The sequence below is a fragment of the Mauremys reevesii genome, linkage group 22, assembly GCF_016161935.1.
Source record: "Mauremys reevesii isolate NIE-2019 linkage group 22, ASM1616193v1, whole genome shotgun sequence".
NCBI lineage: Eukaryota > Metazoa > Chordata > Testudines > Geoemydidae > Mauremys > Mauremys reevesii.
This window is the reverse complement of record NC_052644.1, coordinates 16,608,984-16,631,582: the sequence shown is the minus strand read 5'-3', so window position 1 is coordinate 16,631,582 and position 22,599 is coordinate 16,608,984. Positions and strand designations below refer to the sequence as shown.

Below are 22,599 nucleotides of genomic sequence, written 5' to 3'. Positions count from 1 at the left end.
GGGTATGGAATTTTCACACCCGTGTGACATAGTTGGACAGACATAGGTCTGTTGTGTAGACCAGACCACAGAATTAAATCAGTTTAGCTTAATTCACTTTGAGTGAATTCCCAGAAGAATTCTATCTTGGTGGGAAGTGTCAGGAAGATTGGATAACTTTACCAGGGAGGTGGGTGTGTAAAAATTGTGTCTATAGGGGAAATCTATCTTCAGTCTAAATTTTGTTCCAGACACTGCAACTTCATAATACAGCATGATATCATCCCAAAATATGGTTATTAGTGAAATATTCATGTTATCTATCTTTTATTATAGAGGAAAATGCTGAAATTAGCAATGACATTCTTGTTATTTTGCCACTGAGGTGAAGCTATTAATTACAAAAGGGGCAAGGGATAGCTCAGTGGTTTAAGCATTGGCCTGTTAAACCCAAGGTTATGAGTTGAATCCTTGAGGGAGCCACTTAGGGATCTAGGGCAAAAAATCAGTACTTGATCCTGCTAGTGAAGGTAGGGGGCTGAACTCAATGACCTTTCAAGGTCCCTTCCAGTTCTAGGCAATAGGTACAGCTCCAGTTATTATTATAGAGAGGATGGATGGTGTTTTCTTGTTTTTAACATCTGCATCAAATTTCCCCAAAACACTCTGCTAGTCAAATATTGTATTAGACAAAAGTGACAAGCAAAAAATAAATAAGAAATGAAAACATTTTATTGCAAAACATGTAATGAAGACAGCATGACAATGTACATTTAAAACAAACAGATTTTTTTACATCAAAATACATTCATGAAAACCTTGATTTCAGTTACACCAGTATAAAATCAGCATTAGAGTCATGTTATATTTATTCCTCTTTAGTTGAACAAATTCTCATTGTTGTTTCTCTGTGGGAAGTTTTAAAGAATGGATAAACCTCTCCTGAGAATGAACAATCATTAAATGTGAACAACACAGACATGTCAGTTACATTGAAAAAAGTCACCTGCCTCTCTTGGTAACTAAGGTAAACTCCAATTTTCTTGGGCTTTTTCTCCACTACGACCAGGGTCCATGGGTCTGTTTTTGCCCAATAATCTCTCCCACTCAGACCCAGAGCCCAGAATCCCTCTCTAGGGGACAAGGACAGTCTTCCTTTTCTCTGTATTGACTTTCTGGCCACTCCCAGATCCCAGTCATTGCTGCTCACAACCTCCACCTCCCAGTAGTGCTTTCCAAAGGAGAATCCTTCAGAGCCCAGCACACAGACAGTCGAATCGAACCTCTCTGGATCTGATGGAACTCTTTGAGGTTGGGCTTCATGTGTAAAACTCTTCTTATCCCCAGAAATGGAGAGGTTGGGGTGGGCCGTGACTCCATGAAGAGTGATGTCATCTACAAGAAGAGAGTTTTCTTTTTGAGAACCACTCCTATAATGCCAGTATAAACTGGAATAGGAGTGAAATATACACTATGAGCCTTCTCCTGCCGCCTCTCCTCATGCAAAGCTCCCACTGATTTCAATGGGAGCTTTGCCTGAGTAAGGATTGCAGGACTTGACCAGCGCTGCACACTTGCCAATTCAGTGTTGCATTGAACTCTGTCGGAAATGAGACTTGTGTGATGAAAAATGAAAGTGATCCAGAATTGTTTATCACATTAGTACTCAAATTGGGCCAGATTCTGAGCTCAGTTATACAGGTGTGGATCCAGAGTAACTTCACTTAAACTAATGGCCAGTAAAGTGCACCATTACCATCATAACTGAGAGCTAAATCAGGCCACTATGTGTTCAGCATTATGGGATGTTTTGTGTGGGACGAATGGCAAAAATATGTTTCCTATGACAGCTATCTATGATGAGAAAGTTCATCATAAAACACAGAATTGGATTATGAAGATCTCAAACACTAGTCATGTTAACATACCCCTATTACCATCATTGTAAATAAATATGATGAATATAAAAAAATAAAGCATTATAATTGTTCAATAAACTAAACTTTTACCTAATAATTCTAGGTTCTGTTCCCATCTCTGCTGCTGTGTGACATTGGTCAGGTTACATAAGCTCTCTGTTAGTTGGTTTACTCCTCAGTAAGCTCAGTACGGTGCTAATCTCATCAGGAGTTTTATATTTGTTTGTAAAGAGCTCTGAGATTGCGCTTGGCGTGCTGGGGCCTGGAGCTGCCCCTGGAACCCAGTGGAGTGGATGGGCCCAGGTTCCCCTACCTACTCCAGCCAAGGAATTTGGAGAAGAAGGCTCCAAAACATGGAAATCTAGGGCTCTCTACCCCACTAGAGTCAAGGAACTGGTCAGCAGAAAATTGCTGTAACAAGCAAATTATTATCTGCACTATCTTCACTGTGAGATCATCATCACTGTGTCATTCCTCACCTCAGCATCACTTTAATTTTCTCTCACTATAATTATTATAATCAGCAACATCACAGTCAGTCTCCGTTATCACCAGAGCCAGAGATCCCACCACTGTCTTCATCATGGTGCCCTCATAAACCTCATCGACTCGCTCCTGACCATGCCTGTCACCACTGCAGTCCCCTTCGTGGTCCCACCACCACTGCATTATGATTCTCATCACAGTCGCCATTCCTGCCACCAAATCATCTGTGCCTTCACTGTGGCCAAAATCCCAAAGTTCTTCCGTAGGCACTTCTGAAAACCCTGCTCCAAGTAAGCACTGAGGCCCAGCTCCTCAAAGGTATTTAGGTGCCTAACTCCCATTTGGATCATAAATTTGGATGAGCTGGGTCGAAGTGACTTGGGAGCGCAGGTCTGTTAGAGGGTAGCTGGCCCTCTGAAGGGGTCAGGGGCCCAGCCTTCCGCTGACAGGCTCCACAAGGGGACAGGAGGAAGCTCAAGTTCACCTGGGAGTAGTTACCTCAGTGAGTAACTGGGGGAAGGGAATTAGGCGGGGAAAAACTGGGTATTGAGAAAAGGTTAAGGGCCTCAGTGAGTGAGGAGCTCGTGGGGAGAAAGGCAGCAGCCAGAGAGGCAGAGGGATTGCAGAGAGAGGATCCCTCCAGCACACTGGGGAGAAGCTGCTTGAGAAGCCAACATGCCAAAGAGAGAGAAGCAGAGCAAGAGGCTGGGGAAATCTCCAGAGCAGGAGCAGTAGGAGGCAGCTCAGGAAGCCATAAGGGAGAGACAAGAACTGGTTCTGGCTGTTTCAAACAAGGACCCTGAGATGGAACCATGGGCGGTTCTAGACATTTTGCAGCCCCAAGCACAGCAGCATGCCACGAGGGGCGCTCTGCCGGTCGCCGGGAGGGCAGCAGGTAGGCAGCCTTCAGTGGCATGCCTGCGGAGGGTCCACTGGTCCCGCGGCTTTGGTGGAGCCGTGGGACTAGCGGGACCAGCCTGCCTGCCGCCCTCCCAGCAACCATCAGAGCTCCCCCTGCAGCGTGCCGCCCCAAGCATGCGCTTGGCGTGCTGGGGCCTGGAGCCGCCCCTGGATGGAACCCAGTGAACTGGATGGGCCCAGGTTCCCCTACCTACTCCAGCCAAGGAGTTTTTGAGGAGAAAACTCCAAAACATGGAGATCTAGGGCTCTCTACCCCACTAGAGTCAAGGAACTTCCAATTCCCCATGATCCTGAAGGGGACTGAGACTATTAAGGACCCAACGAAAGGGCTAGAGAATGAACTTGACAAATACACAATTGAGGGTGGAGGCATAAGGGGGATGGAGTCAGGTGGTGAATCTCTCCATCCTGCCACAGTGGGGTGTTAACAGATATAGGCCCCATATACAAGGCCCCATTGAGTTACAATGATATTTGTGCTCTGCAATCACTTAGATTTTTTGAATATCACACCATCAGTCATCACTCAGGAAAATCTCTCACTGGAGACTGATTCTTAACTAATTCAGCAGTAACTCCATGCAGGTCAGTGGAGTTACAAAGGTGTAAAATTGATGTAAATAAAGTCAGAATTAGGCCTTGAAATTAGTTTAGGAGTTGGGAAGGACCTTTAGGAGCTGTGTCTCTGATAAGAACAGGTGGTGTTTCTTGTTTGATTATAGCATCAAACCTGCTGATTTCCTTAATAATGGAATAGATTCTAATGTATTGAGGTTCTCACGCTGCATCTATCACCATAGTATCAGCACCTCTATCCATGTACTCTGTATTCTCTTACCTGAATTGTTCCGAGCCCTTCTCCATTCTGAAATGAAAGTAAGAAAGCAACAGACATTGAATTAAGAGAGGCACTGACTGAAAATTTCCTCTCTCCAGCAGCAGGGAAGTTCCAGACTGAGGGCAAGTGAGGATGCCAGACGCATTAGGGGGTGATTCCTTTTGCAAGAGTTAATATAGACAAAAATGGCACTTGAATTGTCATTCTCTCTCTTTCTCTCTCTGTCACTCACACACACGTGGGCTGTTCTGAGCTAAGATTAGAAACCAGGGCAGGGGCCATGCTCTGGCTAAGATCTGCTCTGTCACTTCTGCACCTCCAGCCAATGCGTCACCTCCCCATGTTACCTGATCTCTCTGGCTTTGATCTAACTCCCTCTTACAGTTCCCCTCTCACTTGAACAAAAAATGAACCTTCCCATTAACACACACAGTGTTTCCAACCACCAGGGGCTGTATTCACAGCAACCCAGCTTCTACTAGGCAGGACATAGAAGGACAATTCCCTCCAATGTGTGTCTACATTGCAGCGGGGAGGCGTAATACCCAGCATGGGTAGACAAACACGGTCCAGCACTGTTTGAGCTAGTGCACTAACAATAACATTGTGACCACACTGACTAGGGTTAGCTGCATGAGTTCAGGCCACCTGACCTCTGGGTACATGTTCAGACAGCTAGTCTCTCTGCACTTACACTGCTATTTTTAGTATGCTAGCTCGAGGAGAGCTGGCAGGTGTCTGTCTGCTTGCACTGGGAATTACACACCCCAGCTGCTGTGCAGACATACTCTAAATCAGTGACACTCCAGCTGTGGCTACTGAGGTGTTTTACAGCCCATATGTGGCTGTCAAGGAGACAGTGGGTCTGTCCCACTCCTCAGGCTGAGACAGACAACAGGGATCAGGCCACATCTCCCATGCTGCCTGGTATGTGTGAGCAGTGTGGGGAGCTGCTATGTGTCTGCCTGGAGCTGCTGTATCCCTGCTATGGATGTGGAAGAACATGGACTGTCAGGATCCCCTTCTCCATCAGGAGCAGCCAGGGAGATAGAAGAGAGACACGAGAAATGGCCCATCTCTCCAAATACCCAAGCAATGAGAGTGGGGATACCAGCAAGGGTGTACATAGGTCTTCACTCACCTAATTCCTTCTTCATTTCATCTGGAAAAAAAATATTACAGCCTTTTAAACTCTTGTTCCGTATTTCCCTTGGTACCATGCATCAAAGATCACCCAGTAAATGAATTAAATTGTTCAAAATCCATGATGACTTAAAATTAAAAAGAGCTAGAGAAATTTATAGCCAGACAGCTGGAAGAATTTACTGTGATGATGGTTTATGGTTTGGATGATTAATCTCACAGATATTTATGTCGAATGGGGGAAAAGTGTGGAGCTCAAGGGGCTTTGAGATTCAGGTAAGGGACTGCAGATCTGCAGAGCTATCTGACCCCTTCTTCCACATAGAGAGAGAGGAATCTTGGGTGCTCTGCAGAGGATATGGGTGCACCATTTTTTTTATAGAATCATAGAATATCAGGGTTGGAAGGGACCTCAGGAGGTCATGTAGTCCAACCCCACACTCAAAGCAGGACCAATTCCCAACTAAATCATCCCAGCCAGGGCTTTGTCAAGCCTGACCTTAAAAACCTCAAAGGAAGGAGAATCCACCCCCTCCCTAGGTAACCCATTCCAGTGCTTCACCACCCTCCTAGTGAAAAAGTTTTTCCTAATATTCAACCTAAACGTCTTCCTCTCCCTGTGCTGAAGATATTTTCTGTTTCATCACCCGTAACATGGGTGTTGATGGCATCCACGTTGACCCCAATGCTGAAGACGTTGAAGGGTCTGGAATAGCAGATGGCATCGATAGTCCTGCTGATTCCTGAGATGTGCTGAGGTTGGCATGACAAACAAAACAAGTCCATTGCTGCCACACCTGTGTCTGTAGGTACTGGATTTCACAGCCATCCCTAGATGGATCTAGAGTCAACAGTACGGTACAGGAAAACTCCCGTCCCAGTACAACCCTGGTTACCATCTGGACATCTCAAGGCTGTCTTTGAGAAGGAAGATGATGAACCCTTCCTTTCCCCCAATCTGTCTTATGGGTTCTCTTTCAAGGCGGTTCCGGAGACATAGAGCAACTTCCCTCTTTGAGGGAGAATCAGAGTCCCAGGATCTGTCCTCTGACACTTCAGGAGTGGAAGGCAGCTGAGGGTGGTTAGACCCACAGGCAGTGGAGGGTATTGATACTGAGACTGGCCTTATGGCTTGCTCCACCAACTGCTGCTTCGGATAAAGTTTCCTTGACATCTGTGTTCTCTTTTTAAAAGAACAACAACTCTCTGAAATGTGACCCACCCCAGGGTGAAGCAAACAGCAAGTGTGTAAGTCACTGATGTAGACAGAGGCCCCCACATGACCGGCAATGCTGAAGCCCTTGTTGCTGGGCAACACAAAACATTAAAAATGACTAACCGTAAAAACTACACTAAATCTAATTAGACTTTAGGTTCTACCACGAACAACTATTTAAAACTATTTTGAAGGTGAAAAACTCAGCAAAACAGCATTATGTAGAGCGAAAAAACAAAGAGAAAATGTGCACGGGGAACTCCAACGATGGCCCCTGGCATCAAGAAGGAACTGAGGGGGGTCAGGGCAGTGCTGCCCATATATAGCCTCTGTTGGGACCAAAAGAAGGTGTTAAACACATGCGCTGCAGTGACGGGTACTGCTAGGGGAAAAATCTCCAGCCTCAATGCACTGATCACAAACACACCTGAGTGGAATATACGTCTGCAACCACCCCAAATAGAACTGACAGTTACAAAACTAAAGATTCTGTGAACCGGATTGTGTTTTATGGGGACTCTCTCTTTTGGTGAAGGAGAAAAGGTGCATTATCCTCACACACATCCAGCTCAGTCACCGGCTCACTCTTTCTCTACATAAAATTCCATGGATCTGAAGAAGGAGCTTTGAACACCAAGAAAAGGAGCAACAGAAGAGCAGAGCATATTGAACCCTCCTTCCATGTAGGGGGAAGGGTCACAACTCCCCCCCCCCCATGCACTTTTGTGCTGGCACAGAAGATCCTGTAAGACACTCTTAGGAGGGAGAGAGTCTGAAAATGTTGCATAAAAGAAATTGCACCAATTTGCATGCTATAGCATTAGAGAGACCACCTGCCAGTGGAAAATACTCTACAGCCCTGAATCTCAACTTCAAAACGTACCCACCTTCCTCTCACTGCAAAAGCAGAATGATCCTGATTAGTGCAGGCTGGAGAGCCCTGGAGCCCTGGGCTTCCCACGACCGAGTCCCACAAGCACTGGAACTTTGAGCAGGGGGTTGGACTAGATGACCTCCTGAGATCTTTTCCAGTCCTGATCTTTTATGATTCATGACAAGCACCTTTTTACTTCAGTGGGAGCAAGATTGAGTTCAGACTGTTTACTGAAAACACCCCTCTGGAGCTCATCATCTTCAGACTGAAATATATGAACCATTGCTCTGACCTGTGCATTTCCGCAGTTAAAAAAGGGAAACCAAACCATCCAACCAAAACCAATAACCAAATAAAACAAGATGTCATAGCTAGGGAGAAAGACAAAGCAACTTTGATAGGTTTACTATTAGAAATTACAATGTGTTCAGAACCCATGGAGATGAGCACAGAATAAATAACAGAGAAATCAGAGTAGGTAGAAAAATGAACAAGTGTTGGACCAGATTTCTTTCACAAGGCTTCGTAATGACTGTTCAATTAAAATTCATATTGATTTCAATGGAAAGTTAGAGTTATGGAAACAGACATCACACGCTGAAGTACAGATATTAAAAATGGCCCTATAAGAAAGAGGCTAAGAACATGGTTTAGTAACAGCTGGGCAGAAACTAGAATTTCCATTTCATGGGAAATTTCATTATTGTAAAATTAGCTTTTTTCTTCTAAAAAGAACGAAAACAAAGAATTTTGTAATTTCTTCCAAAATGTTCAGGTCAACCAAAACATTCTGTTTTGATAAAATTGAAACATTTTGTTCCTTTTTTTAAATGAAAAACATCAAAAAAATTCCACTTCAATGCAGTCAAAGAGGAAAGTTTTTACCTTACTGAAATGTTTTGTTTTTATTTTCCCCCAAACAATTTTCTTTTTTTGAAAAACACACGTTCCAATGGAAAGTTTTTAACAGCTCTTGGTCTAGTAGTGAATACACTGGGCTGGAAGCCAGAATATCTGGATTGTATTTCCTGCTCTAGCAAACATTCCTGTGAGACTGTGCGGGAGAATTTTCAAAAGTCTTCTCTGGGTGTTCTGCAGAGGGCATGGGTTTCCAATTGGGGGAAGCTATTTTGGAAAGACTATTCTCCTCCCAAACCTGCTTCCTGCTTTTGATGTACTTAAGTTTTCTTTGTTTAATTTTTAAACCTTCGGCTAGCTGCTCTTCAAAATATTTTTTTGGCCTGCTTAATTGTACTTTAATTGTACTTTTCTTCGGACTTGCATCCGAAGAAGTGGGTATTCACCCACGAAAGCTCATGCTGCAAAACGTCTGTTAGTCTATAAGGTGCCACAGGATTCTTTGCTGCTTCTACAGAGCCAGACTAACACGGCTACCCCTCTGATACTTGTACTTTAACACTTAACTTGTCAGAGTTTATACTCCTTTCTATGTTCCTGTCATAAATATAAAAGGAAGGGTAACAACCTTTATGTATGCAGTAACATAAATCCCTTCTGACCAGAAGGACCAATGGTGAAAGAAGATCCTTTCAAAACTGGGGTGGGGCAAGGTTTTGTTTGTGCTCTCTTTATTGGTTCCCTCTCGGGACAGAGAGAGAGACCAAGCAGGTGAACTAGCTTCTGAAAAGGTATCTGAAATGATACATCTAAAGTTACAAACATTGTAAGTAAAGGCAAGGAGATGGATTAGATTATCTTTTGTTTTAGCTTGTAATTTTTCCCTATGCTAAGAGATCATTTTATTCCTGTTTTGTAACTGGGAAGTAGAGTCAGAAGTGCTTTAAATCTTTTTATTTATCATAGAATCATAGAATCTCAGGGTGGGAAGGGACCTCAGGAGGTCATCTAGTCCAACCCCCTGCTCAAAGCAGGAAAAAACTCAACTAAATCATCCCAGCCAGGGCTTTGTCAAGCCTGACCTTAAAAACCTCTAAGGAAGGAGATTCCACCACCTCCCTAGGTAACCCATTCCAGTTCTTCACCACCCTACTAGTGAAAAAGTTTTTCCTAATATACAGCCTATACAACCTAAACCTCCCCCTCTGCAACTTGAGACCATTACTCCTTGTTCTGTCATCTTCTACCACTGAGAACAGTCTAGATCCATCCTCTTTGTAACCCCCTTTCAGGTAGTTGAAAGCAGCGATCAAATCCCCCCTCATTCTTCTCTTCTGCAGGCTAAACAATCTCAGTTCCCTCAGCCTCTCCTCATAAGTCATGTGCTCCAGCCCCCTAATAATTTTTGTTGCCCTCCGCTGGACTCTCTCCAATTTATCCACATCCTTCTTGTAATGTGGGGCCCAAAACTGGACACAGTACTCCAAATGAGGCCTCACCAGTGCTGAATAGATGGGAATGATCACATCCCTTGATCTGCTGGAAATGCCCCTACTTATACACCCCAAAATGCCATTAGCCTTCTTGGCAACAAGGGCACACTGTTGACTCATATTCAGCTTTTCATCCACCATAACCCCTAGGTCCTTTTCTGCAGAACTGCTGCCCAGCCATTCGGTCCCTAGTCTGTAGCAGTGCATGGGATTCTTCCATCCTAAGTGCAGGACTTTGCACTTGTCCTTGTTGAACCTCATCATATTTCTTTTGGCCCAATCCTCTAATTTGTCTAGGTCCCTCTGTATCCTATCCCTACCCTCCAGTGTATCAACCACTCCTCCCAGTTTAGTGTCATCTGCAAACTTGCTAAGGATGCAGTCCACACCATCCTCCAGATCGTTAATGAAGATATTGAACAAAACTGGCCCCAGCACCGACCCTTGGGGCACTCCACTTGATACCGGATGCCAACTAGACATGGAGCCGTTGATCACTACCCGTTGAGCCCGACCATCTAGCCAGTTTTCTATCCACCTTACCATCCATTCATCCAGCCCATACTTCTTTAACTTGCTGGATGAATGGACATACTTCTTTAATCTTCCATCCTGATTTTGCAGGTGTGAGTCTTGTACTTGTTTTTAAATAAAATTCTTCTTTTAAGAACCTGATTGATTTTCAATGTCCTAAAAAACAGGGATTTGGTCTGTGTTAACCTATTGGTTGGTATATTATTCTCCAGCCTCCCCAGGAAAAGGGGTGAAGTGGTTTGGGGGGATATTTGGCGTGGTGGGGGAACAGAGCTCCAAGTGGTGCCTCCCTAAATGTTTGTTTAAATCACTTGGTGGTGGCAGGAATAGCATCCAAGGATAAGGAAAATAATTTGTTCCTTGGGGAAGTTTTTAACCTAAACTGGTGGAATATAAGTTTAGGGGATCTTTCATGTCAATCCCCACATCTGTCCCCCAGAGTTCCTCAGAAGGATTTTACTTCTAATTTTTAATGGGTGCCTTTTTGCCTCTAACTGCTTCTTTTACTTTGTTATTTAGCCTTGGAGGTACTTTCTTGGTCCCCTTAATATGATTTTTTTTAAATTTAAGGTATACATTTTACTTGTGGCTTATTTAAAAAGTTTCTACAGCTTGCAAACATAACACTTTGGGACTGTGCCTTTAAATTTCTGTTAAACTAGTCCAATGATTAACTAATCTTTATCAGTCTTAGTTCTCTCAAGGTAGAACACTATTGCATGTCTGATGTCCAGAGTATATCGTATTTAGACCTGTTTGCTCTCATGAGGTTAAGGGAATAATGAAGGAAGATGGGTTGGTTGGTTCAATTGGAAAGAGGAGGGTATCGTGGGTAAAAATTTAATTTGATGTGAAATATTTGTTTCCAATGTATTTAATTATAGACCGTGATCAAGTCACCCCTTTTCTTTATTTAGCAAAACAGATTGAGCTCCTGGAGTCTCTCACTATAAAATATCTTTTCTAATGCTTTAATCATTTCTCTTCTTCTCTGAACCCTCTCTGTAGTGAGGCAGCCTGGCTCCCAGCCGCACCTGAGAGAGATGAGCCAGAACAGCCGCCTCAGTGGGCGGAGCCACCCCCACCTGTCCCCGCCCCCCCGGAAGTCAAGGGGCGGGACAGGAAGTATAAAGGCCCGGGCCCAGCGCTCAGTTGGGCCCCAGCTGCTGGAGAGGACAGACGCTGGTGCCTGAGCACCTGCTGAACCGAGCCTTCCCAGAGCCCGGTACCCTGAGGAGGACTGGCCGAGCCTGCCCCGAGCCCGGTACCCTGAGGAGGACTGGCCGAGCCTGCCCCGAGCCCGGTACCCTGAGGAGGACTGGCCGAGCCTGCCCCGAGCCCGGTATCCTGAGGAGGAGTCGAGCCCTCCCGTGCACCCGTATCCTGAGGAGCCGATGCTGGTGGACCCCCCTGCCGAAGCCCCGATGATACAGGTACCAACGGAGGGGGAGATTGGAAGTGGCCCAGGGATAGCCGACCCCAGTCTGCTGTAGCCGACACTGAGCCTATGTCAGTGTGTTGCGGCCAGGATCCCCACTGACTGCAGCGGATCCACGCCGCTGCTAGGGCCCTGGGCCAGGACGCAGTGGAGTGGGTGGGCCTGTGTCCCCCCTGCCAACCCCTACTCACGGGTGGCAGTCTCCCCCTCACCCCAACGCTCAGGCTTAGAAGCCTGGACTTACCTGTGGTTTGCTCAGCCCCTGCCTGAGGGTCTGAGCCCTGTATCTGTGTTGTTGCCCTGCCCTGAGCCAGGACTTGGGCTTCACAAACTTAAACTGCTGCTCAGCCCTGCCTGAGGGTCTGAGCCCGGTATCTGTGTTGCTGCCCCGCCCTGAGCTAGGGCTTGGGCTTTGATAAACTGAACTGCTGGGTGTTTGCTCAGCCCCCGCCTGAGGGCCTGAGCCCGTGAACTACTACTTGTTTGCTCGGCCCTGCCTGAGGGTCTGAGCCCAGGACTACTGCCTGTTGTCCCGCCCTGATCTAGGGCGTGGACTGTAAGACTGAACTGCTACCCAGCCTCCGGTAGTGAGGTGGCCTGGTTCCCAGGCACCCCAAAGGTGAAGAGCGACCCCTCACCTGACCAGGGGACCCGTACACGGACCCTTACACTCTCCTATTTATCAACTTCTGTCCTCAATTGGGGACACCAGAACTGGACACAGTATTCCAATGGCAGAGCCAAAGACAGAGCTAATATAACCTTCATAGTCCTACTTAATACCATCCGCATGACCTCCGGCCCACTGCCTACCAAAACCATTCCTACTGAAGGGGTTCTGTGAGGTTCCAAGAAAATGGGAACAGCCATGCTGAGAAAGAAATTGCATCTGTTCAGAGCACAGAGAATGTATGTCTGACTGGCCCAGTCATGGCACAGGAATGGTGACTGGGTTCTTGAATGATATCACCCTGGGGAACAGTAGGTGTGATTGTATATAAAGGGGTTAACGGCTCTTCCTGGAGATCTCAGGCATGCAGGGGGACAGCACCTTCAGCACCCTGCTACCAGGGGTAGAGGCATCCAAGAAACTCTTCTGGCAGAAAGGCAAAAGACCTTTGAGCATGAGACCTGGCATCTGTCAGAGTCTTGGGCTTTGTGGTTATTCCGGCATGCTCTGCACTCCGCTGTGTGAGGGGAGAACCCCTCTCATTGATGTGAGATGCAATTAAAGGCCCTGAAGTTTCCAGCAGAAGTTTCACATCCAAGGGGATGCTCTGGCCTTTCAATATCAAGTGTTCCCCTTTGGTGCACTGTATGAAACCCCACAGAGATGTTTAAGACTTACCATGACTTTCTGGGTGCAATCTAGAGTTGGCTGCTAAATATCTCCCTGATAAAATCCCACGCTGTGTGATCACCCCAGAAATTAAAGCAAACTCATTCTTGCTGTCCTGCCATTGTTTGCAAAATGAGATACAGGCTCACATATCACCTATTTGTCTTTTTTTTTTCTGAAAAGTGTGTTAATGAACATTTCTTTCCTCTCAACAATCTCCCTGGTGCAAACATCATTGGTGCTCCAGGACTGTTCAGTGTATGTCCACTGACTTATGAATTGAAAAGGGTCAATGAGATCCTTTCTTTGTTGATTAACATAAATATTGGCCATGGGTAGTGAGTTTGCTACAAAAACCACAGGCTAGCCCCATTCCTATCCCGCTATGTATATCCCGCTTTGAAAATAAAATGCCACTAGTCATCACCTATAGCCCCCAACTAAAACCTCTCCAGCGCATCATCAAAGATCTACAACCTATCCTTAAAGATGTTCCCTCACACTCACAGATCTTGGGAGACAGACCAGTCCTCGCTTATAGACAGCCTCCCAACCTGAAGCAAATACTCACCAGCAACCGCACACCATACGACATACATACTAACCCAGGAACCTATCCTTGCAACAAAGCCTGATGCCAGCTCTGTCCACATATCTATTCAAGTGACACCATCATAGGATCTAATCACATCAGCCACACCATCAGGGGCTCATTCACCTGCACATCTACCAACGTGATATATGCCATCATGTGCCAGCAATGCTCCTCTGCCATGTACATTGGCCAAACCAGACAGTCTCTATGCAAAGGTATAAATGGACACAAATCTGACATCAGGAATCATAACATTCAATAACCAGGGGCAGAATACTTCAACCTCTCTAACCACTCAGTGACAGACTTGAAGGTGGCAAATTTGCAACAAAAAAACTTCAAAAACCGACTCCAAAGAGAGACTGCTGAACTCGAATTAATATGCAAATGAGATACAGTTAAGTTAGGCTTAAACAGAGACTGGGAATGGTTGGGTCATTACACTAACTGAATCTATTTCCCTATGTTAAGTTCTCCTCACACCTTCTATGGGTCATCTCAATTATCACTTCAAAAGTTATTTTTTTCTCGTATTGATGATAGCTCATCTCAATTGATTAGACTCTTCCTGTTGGTATGCATACTTCCACCTTTTCATGTTCTCTGTATGTATAAGTATCTCCTGTCTGTGTGTTCCACTCTATGCATCTGAAGGAGTGAGCTGTAGCTCACGAAAGCTCATGCTGAAATAAATTTGTTAGTCTCTAAGGTGCCACAAGTACTCCTGTCCCTTTTCTTTGGTGAGCTAAATAGACTGAGCTCTTTGAGTCTATCACTCTAACACGTTATCTAATCCTTTAATCATTCTGGTGCTCTTCTCTGAACCCTCTCCAGTTTGACAACTTCTTACTTCAGTTGGGGACACTTGAACAGCACTCAGTATTCGATGACATACCATGATTCCAGAATAATCTATATAGATGCTCCACTTCCCAAATCCATGGGCCATGCAATGATAGCATCACTACGGCTGTTGAAGTTGTTGCAAACAATACAGGGCACATGAAGTTTGGTTAGTTGACTGTAACTATTAATTAAAATAGGCAAACTCACCCATTTGCTCCAGGAGTTCCTCTGCAAAAAAACAATGGAGAGGAGAAGAAAACAGTTCAGTGTATGTCCAGTGACTTATGTGTTGAAGAGGGTGAATGAGATCCTTTCTTTGTTGATTAGCATAAATATTGGCCATGGGTAGTGAGCTAGCTGTTCAATCTGTGGGCTAGCCTCATTCCTATCCCACTATGTAGTAGATAGAGGAGATTATATTCTTGCTTTAATTAATTTTAGAAGAAACTTCATGGTCACAAATGTCGTGGAAAAATTGACCACGCCTTTGATTTTGGGTCAGACACACTGAGGCACCTTTATTATAGTACAAGCATGCATGCAGGGAGAGGGTTAAAACTCCCCTCTGCCTGTTACAAATTTTACCAAGCTTATAAAGTTTAAAACCGCAAATTAGCATTTACTTAAAATACCCTTATTTGGGAGTATCAATTGTGACATTTGCAAGCTACTTCAGTTTTCTCCCATACATGGTGTTTCCTTTTATTGTTTCTGGGCAGTTTTCGTTGGTAGTCTGCCTGCCTGTAAGACCCCTGCTTGCGGTTACTTCTGCAAAAGCTCTAGCTAGACTCTGCATATTACAGCTGGGCACCTTAGGGCCGCTTGGTTCCTCTTTTTGCTTTACTTCCTGGTGCCCGTTATATAGACAAACAAGAATTGCAGAAGTTAACCTTTGTCCTATATAGCAATTTGGATTTGCTAACAGGCCTAGGCCTGAAAGGCAGGGGTTAGGATGCAGTCTGCTTCTGACCCTATGGGTGGGGGTCTGGCAGCTAACTCAGCTTGGGGCAAGCGGGACCCCTTAAAATCCCTAACACAAATAATTAGCAAAATGTGAATATGATACACTACACTCCTCTGCTAATATGGGTTCTGCTATGAAAGGAGCAGTAACACCATTTACATCATGTGCTGCATTCCATTTGCTTATTTCAATGCAGAGTCCTTTCAATGTGTACATTGTCTTTCATAGTGTGTCTCTCAAGAGTGTTATGGTTCTTGGAGAATACATACAAGCAGTGGGTGAGTCTATTTAAATTTCTACAATGTACGAGCAACAAGTGTTCATATATGTTACTGAGAAAATTAGCCAAGTAATCTGCTCTATCAAAAAGAGGAGTAGAGCACATGGAAGAAAAAGGCCACAGACTTACTTATTCTCTTTTGCAATTCTCCTAAAAAAGAAAACAATATATATTTAAAGATAACAATAGCACCTTTTGTAATAATATGGCCAAGAACAAAGGTAACTTATAGTAAAAATATCAAAAGCTATATTTATTGGAGAATAGCTGTGAGGTGAGCAAGTGACACAATGAACATCATACTGTCTAAGCCCAGAAGGAAACACTGTCATCATCTATTACATGGGCCAGAGAGCTTCCCCCAAATAATTCATGTTTGCATTAGAGCAGTACATTTAGAAAAAAATTCCAGTGATGGAGGATCCACCACAACCCCTTGGAAATGGTAACAATAGCTAATCACCATAACTCTTGAAAATTTATACCTTATTTCTTGTCTAACTTTCCTAGTTTCAGTTTCCAGCCATTGGATTTTGCAAGACCATTCTCTGCTAGACTAAAGAGCCCATTATCACATATATGTTCTCTATCTACGTACGTCTAGAGTGTAATCAAATCACCCCTTTTCTTTGGTGAGCTAAATAGATTGAGCTCTTTGAGTCTATCACTCTAACACATGTTAATCATTCTGGTGCTCTTCTATGAACCCTCTCCAGTTTGACAACTTCTTTCTTCAGTTGGGGACACCTGAACTACACTCAGTATTCCAGCAACAAAGGCAAATACAGTGTTCATCTAACCCCTAGAGTCCTAATTAACATCATCCCCAAGCAATCTGGTTGGGGGCCTAGCAAACACTTTCCTACTGAAGGGAAGTGTGAGCTCCAGGGCACAGGGTACAGTTTTTCTGAGAAAGAAATTGCACTCATCAGCAGACACCATCAATCAGCTCTTCCCCCTCCATCCTAGTGTCTCCTCCCTGCCTCCGATCAGCTCTTCTGCAGAGGGCAGGAGGCACTGGGTGGGAGGAGCCAAAGAAGGAAGAGGTGGAATGGGGGCGGGGCACTCTTGGGAGAAGGGTTGGAACAGGGCAATCAATCCTGTGTGCCTATCAGCACTTCCTTTGCAGGGGGATTATCAAAGAGCCTACACTGGATGCTCTGCACAGGATGTGGGTTTCCAGTTTGGGAGAAGCTCTTTGGGGAAGACATTTCTCCCTCCATCCCTGAGGCACAGGGTGGAGTGTCTGCATGGCCTCCCTTACTACAAGGTCAGGCACGGCACTAGCAACTCAGTCCTGCCACGCACCCCAGCCAGAGCTTTTACATTGAATGGAAATGTTCAGTTCCTGTAGCGCGTGGATATTTTTTCTTTCATACCCGACTGCCCTTGAACCCCTGCCCCTCTGACTTTCTTTGAAAAGTGAGGTCTCGGCTTGATGACATACCACGATTCCAGAGTAATCTATACAGACCCTCCACTTCCCAAATCCACGGGCCATGCAATGATAGCATCCCTACTGCTGTTGAAGTTGTTGCAAAAAATACAGGGAACATGGACTTTGGTTAGTTGACTGTAACTATTAATTAAAATAGGCAAACTCACCCTTTTGCTCCTGGGGTTCCTCTGCAAAAGAACAATGGAAGGGAGAAGAAAACAGTTCAGTGTATGTCCAGTGACTTATGTGTTGAAGAGGGTGAATGAGATCCCTTCTTTGTTGATTAGCATAAATATTGGCCATGGGTAGTGAGTTTGCTACTAAAACCACAGGCTAGCCCCATTCCTATCCCGCTATGTATATCCCACTTTGAAAATAACAGAATTCCACTAGCCATCATCTACAGCCCCAAACTAAAACCTCTCCAGCGCATCATCAAAGATCTACAACCTATCCTTAAAGATGTTCCCTCACACTCACAGATCTTGGGAGACAGACCAGTCCTCGCTTACAGACAGCCTCCCAACCTGAAGCAAATACTCACCAGCAACCGCACACCATACGACATACATACTAACCCAGGAACCTATCCTTGCAACAAAGCCTGATGCCAGCTCTGTCCACATATCTATTCAAGTGACACCATCATAGGATCTAATCACATCAGCCACACCATCAGGGGCTCATTCACCTGCACATCTACCAACGTGATATATGCCATCATGTGCCAGCAATGCTCCTCTGCCATGTACATTGGCCAAACCAGACAGTCTCTATGCAAAGGTATAAATGGACACAAATCTGACATCAGGAATCATAACATTCAATAACCAGGGGCAGAACACTTCAACCTCTCTAACCACTCAGTGACAGACTTGAAGGTGGCAACTTTGCAACAAAAAAACTTCAAAAACCGACTCCAAAGAGAGACTGCTGAACTCGAATTAATATGCAAATTAGATACAATTAAGTTAGGCTTAAACAGAGACTGGGAATGGTTGGGTCATTACACTAACTGAATCTATTTCCCTATGTTAAGTTCTCCTCACACCTTCTATGGGTCATCTCAATTATCACTTCAAAAGTTATTTTTTTCTCCTGTTGATGATAGCTCATCTCAATTGATTAGACTCTTCCTGTTGGTATGCATACTTCCACCTTTTCATGTTCTCTGTATGTATAAGTATCTCCTGTCTGTGTGTTCCACTCTATGCATCCGAAGGAGTGAGCTGTAGCTCACGAAAAATTTGTTAGTCTCTAAGGTGCCACAAGTACTCGTGTCCCTTTTCTTTGGTGAGCTAAATAGATTGAGCTCTTTGAGTCTATCACTCTAACACATGTTATCTAATCCTTTAATCATTCTGGTGCACTCCTCTGAACCCTCTCCAGTTTGACAACTTCTTACTTCAGTTGGGGACACTTGAACAGCACTCAGTATTCCAGCAACAGAGCCAAATACTGAGCTAATATAACCCCTAGAGTCCTAATTAACATCATCTCCAAGCCATCTGGTTTGGGGCCTAGCAAACACTTTCCTACTGAAGGGCTTGTGTGAGCTCCAGTGAACAGGGTACAGTTTTTCTGAGAAAGAAATTGCTCTCATCAGCAGACACCATCAATCAGCTCCTCCCCCTCCATCCTAGTGTCTCCTGCCTGCCACTGATCAGCTCTTCTGCAGAGGGCAGGAGGCACTGGGCGGGAGGAGCCAAGGAAAGAAGAGGTGGAATGGGGGCGGGGCACTCTTGGGAGAAGTGTTGGAGCAGGGCAAACAATCCTGTGTGCCTATCAGCACTTCCTTTGCAGGGGGGTTATCAAAGAGCCTACACTGGATGCTCTGCACAGATGTGGGTTTCCAGTTTGGAAGAAGCTCTTTGGGGAAGACATTTCTCCCTTCATCCCTGAGGCACAGGGTGGAGTGTCTGCATGGGCTCCCTTACTACAAGGTCAGGCACAGCACTAGCAACTCAGTCCTGCCACACACCCTAGCCAAAGCTTTTACATTGAATGTATATGTTCAGTTCCTGTAGAGCGTGGATATTTTTTCTTTCATACCCGACTGCCCTTGAACATCTGCCCCTCTGACTTTCTTTGAAAAGTGAGGTCTCGGCTCGATGACATACCTTGATTCCAGAGTAATCTATATAGACCCTCCACTTCCCAAATCCACGGGCCATGCAATGAGAGCATCCCTACTGCTGTTGAAGTTGTTGCAAAAAATACAGGGCACATGGACTTTGGTTAGTTGACTGTAACTATTAATTAAAATAGGCAAACTCACCCTTTTGCTCCTGGGGTTCCTCTGCAAAAGAACAATGGAAGGGAGAAGAAAATAGTTCAGTGTATGTCCAGTGACTTATGTGTTGAAGAGGGTGAATGAGATCCTTTCTTTGTTGATTAGCATAAATATTGGCCATGGGTAATGAGCTAGCTATTCAATCCATGGGCTACCCTCATTCCTATCCCACTATGTAGTAGATAGAGGAGATTATATTCTTGCTTTAATTAATTTTAGAAGAAACTTCATGGTCACAAATAATTAGCAAAAGGTGAATATGACACACTACACTCCTCTGCTAATATGGGATCTGCTATGAAAGGAGCAGTAACACCATTTACATCATGTGCTGTATTCCATTTGCTTATTTCAATGCAGAGTCCTTTCAATGTGTACATTGTCTTTCATAGTGTGTCTCTCAAGAGTGTTATGGTTCTTGGAGAATACATACAAGTAGTGGGTGAGTCTATTTAAATTTCTACAATGTATGAACAGTACTGCTCAGAACTAACAAGTGTTCATATATGTTACTGAGAAAATTAGCCAAGTAATCTGCTCTATCAAAAAGAGGAGTAGAGCACATGGAAGAAAAAGGCCACAGACTTACCTATTCTCTTTTCCAATTCTCCTAAAAAAGAAAAATATATATATTTAAAGATAACAATAGCACCTTTTGTAATAATATGGCCAAGAACAAAGGTAACTAATAGTAAAAATATCAAAAGCTATATTTATTGGAGAATAGCTGTGTGGTGAGCAAGTGACACAATGAACATCATACTGTCTAAGGCTGGAAGGAAACACTCTCATCATCTAGTACATGGGCCAGAGAGCTTCCCCCAAATAATTCATGTTTGCATTAGAGCAGTACTTTTAGAAAAAATTTCTAGTGATGGAGGATCCACCAGAACCCCTTGTAAATGGTAACAATGGCTAATCACCCTCACTCTTAAAAATTTACACCTTATTTCTAGTCTGATTTTCCTAGTTTCAGTTTCCAGCCATTGGATTTTGCAAAACCATTCTCTGCTAGACTAAAGAGCCCATTATCACATATATGTTCTCTATCTACGTACGTCTAGAGTGTAATCAAATCACCCCTTTTCTTTGGTGAGCTAAATAGTTTGAGCTCTTTGAGTCTATCACTCTAACACATGTTATCTAATCCTTTAATCATTCTGGTGTTCTTCTATGAACCCTCTCCAGTTTGACAACTTCTTTCTTATGGGCTTGGCTACACTTACAAATTTGCAGCGCTGCAGCAGGGTGTGAAAACACACCCTCTCCAGCGCTGCAAATTGCGGCGCTGCAAACCGCCAGTGTGGTCAAAGCCCCAGCGCTGGCGCTTTGACTACACTTAGCGCTTCAAAGCGCTGCCACGGCAGCGCTTTGAAGTGTAAGTGTAGCCAAAGCCTCAGTTGGGGACACCGGAACCGCACCCAGTATTCCAGCAACAGAGCCAAATACAGAGCTAATAAAACCCCTAGAGTCCTAATTAACATCATCCCCGTGCCCTCTGGTTTGGGGCATAGCGAACACTTTCCTACTGAAGGGCTTCTGTGAGCTCCAGTGAAAGGGGTACCCTTTTTCTCAGACAGAAATTGCACTCACAGGCAGGCCCCACCAATCAGCTCCTCCCCCTCCACCGCAGCGCCTCCTGCTCACCACTGATCAGCTCTTCTGGAGAGGGCAGAAGGCTCTGTGTGTGGGGGGGAACACCAGAGGGAAGAGGTGGAACGAGAGTGGGGCACTCTTGGGACGGGGGGAACAGGGCAGGAAGAGGCAGAGTGAGAGCAGGTAAGGGTGGGGCCTTAAGGGAAGGGGTTAGGAGAGGCAGGGCCTGGGGCACAGAGGTTGTCAAGCACCTCTGAGGAAATAAAAAAGTTGGTGCCTGTGCCTACACTACCCCCACGTGATTAGGTAACTGAATCAAAACTTAACAATGTCTCCTTCATTTTGAAGTGAAAAATCATAAAATTCCTTTTCAACTTGGAAGAAGTAGGAACTTTTGAATTGACTAAGATGCTTTTGCTTCTTTCTTGTTTTTTTTTCATCCAAAAAGTTTTTTTTCCACCTGAAATAGCCACATTCTCATGGAAAGTTTCTGCCAATAACTGCCTCTCATAGTGAATAAACCGGACCAGAAGACAGAGGGTCTAGGTTCTATTTCCTGCTCTAGCACACATTTCTGTGTCAATATTAGCACTTCCTTTGCAGCAAAATTGTCAAAGAGCCTACACTGGGTGCTCTGCACAGGATGTGGGTTCCCAGATCGGGGGAAGCTCTTTGCGGAGGACAATTCTCCCTCCATCCCTGAGGCACAGGGTGGAGTGTTTGCATGGCCTCCATGACTACAAGGTCAGGCACAGCACTAGAAACTCGGTCCTGCCACACACCCCAGCCAGAGCTTCTTCATTGAATGAATATGTTCCGTTCCTATAGCACGTGGATGTTTTTCATATCATACCCGACAGCCCTTGAACCCCTGCCGCTCTGACTTTCTTTGCAAAGTGAGGTCTCAGCTCGATAACATACCACGATTCCAGAGTAATCTACACAGACCCTCCACTTCCAATAACCACAGGGCATGCAATGATGTTCCTTCTGCAGCTGAAATTGTTGGAACCAATAAGGGCACACATAGTTTGCTCAGTCAACTGTAAGTATTGAGTAAAATAGGCAAACTCACCCATTTGCTCCTGGAGTTGTTCTGCAAAAGAACAATGGGGAGGAGAAGAAAACAGTTCAGTGTATGTCCATTGACTTATTAATTGAAGAGGGTGAATGAGATCCTTTCTTTGTTGATTAGCATAAATAGTGGCCATGGGTAGTGAGCTAGCTATTCAATCCGTGGGCTAGCCCCATTCCTATCACACTACATAGTAGATAGAGAAGATTATATTCTTGCTTTAATCAATTTAAGAAAAAGTTTCATGGTCACAACTAATGAGCAAAAGCGGAATATGACACACTACGCTCCACTGCTAATATAGGTTCTGTTATGAAAGGAGCAGTAACACCATTTACATGATGAGCTGAATTCCATTTACTTATTTCAATGCAGAGTCCTTTCAGTGTGTACATTGTCTTTCATAATGTATCTTTGTAAGTGTGTTATGGTTCCTGGAGAATACAAACCAGTAGTGGTTGAGTTTATTTTAAT

At 44.6% G+C, this 22,599-nt stretch overlaps 1 protein-coding gene across 1 annotated transcript; it reads right to left on the bottom strand.

Annotated features, from left to right (window-relative positions):
* Positions 1-847: 847 nt before the first annotated feature.
* Positions 848-22,129, bottom strand: LOC120388858 (butyrophilin subfamily 1 member A1-like). Its single transcript, XM_039510949.1, has 9 exons — positions 22,126-22,129; positions 20,044-20,064; positions 19,440-19,460; positions 17,329-17,349; positions 15,853-15,873; positions 14,687-14,707; positions 5,285-5,305; positions 4,144-4,170; positions 848-1,374 (listed from the first exon to the last, which is right to left on the bottom strand). Exons 1-9 carry the CDS (start codon positions 22,127-22,129, stop codon positions 848-850), a joined length of 684 nt encoding a protein of 227 aa, XP_039366883.1.
* Positions 22,130-22,599: the final 470 nt, after the last annotated feature.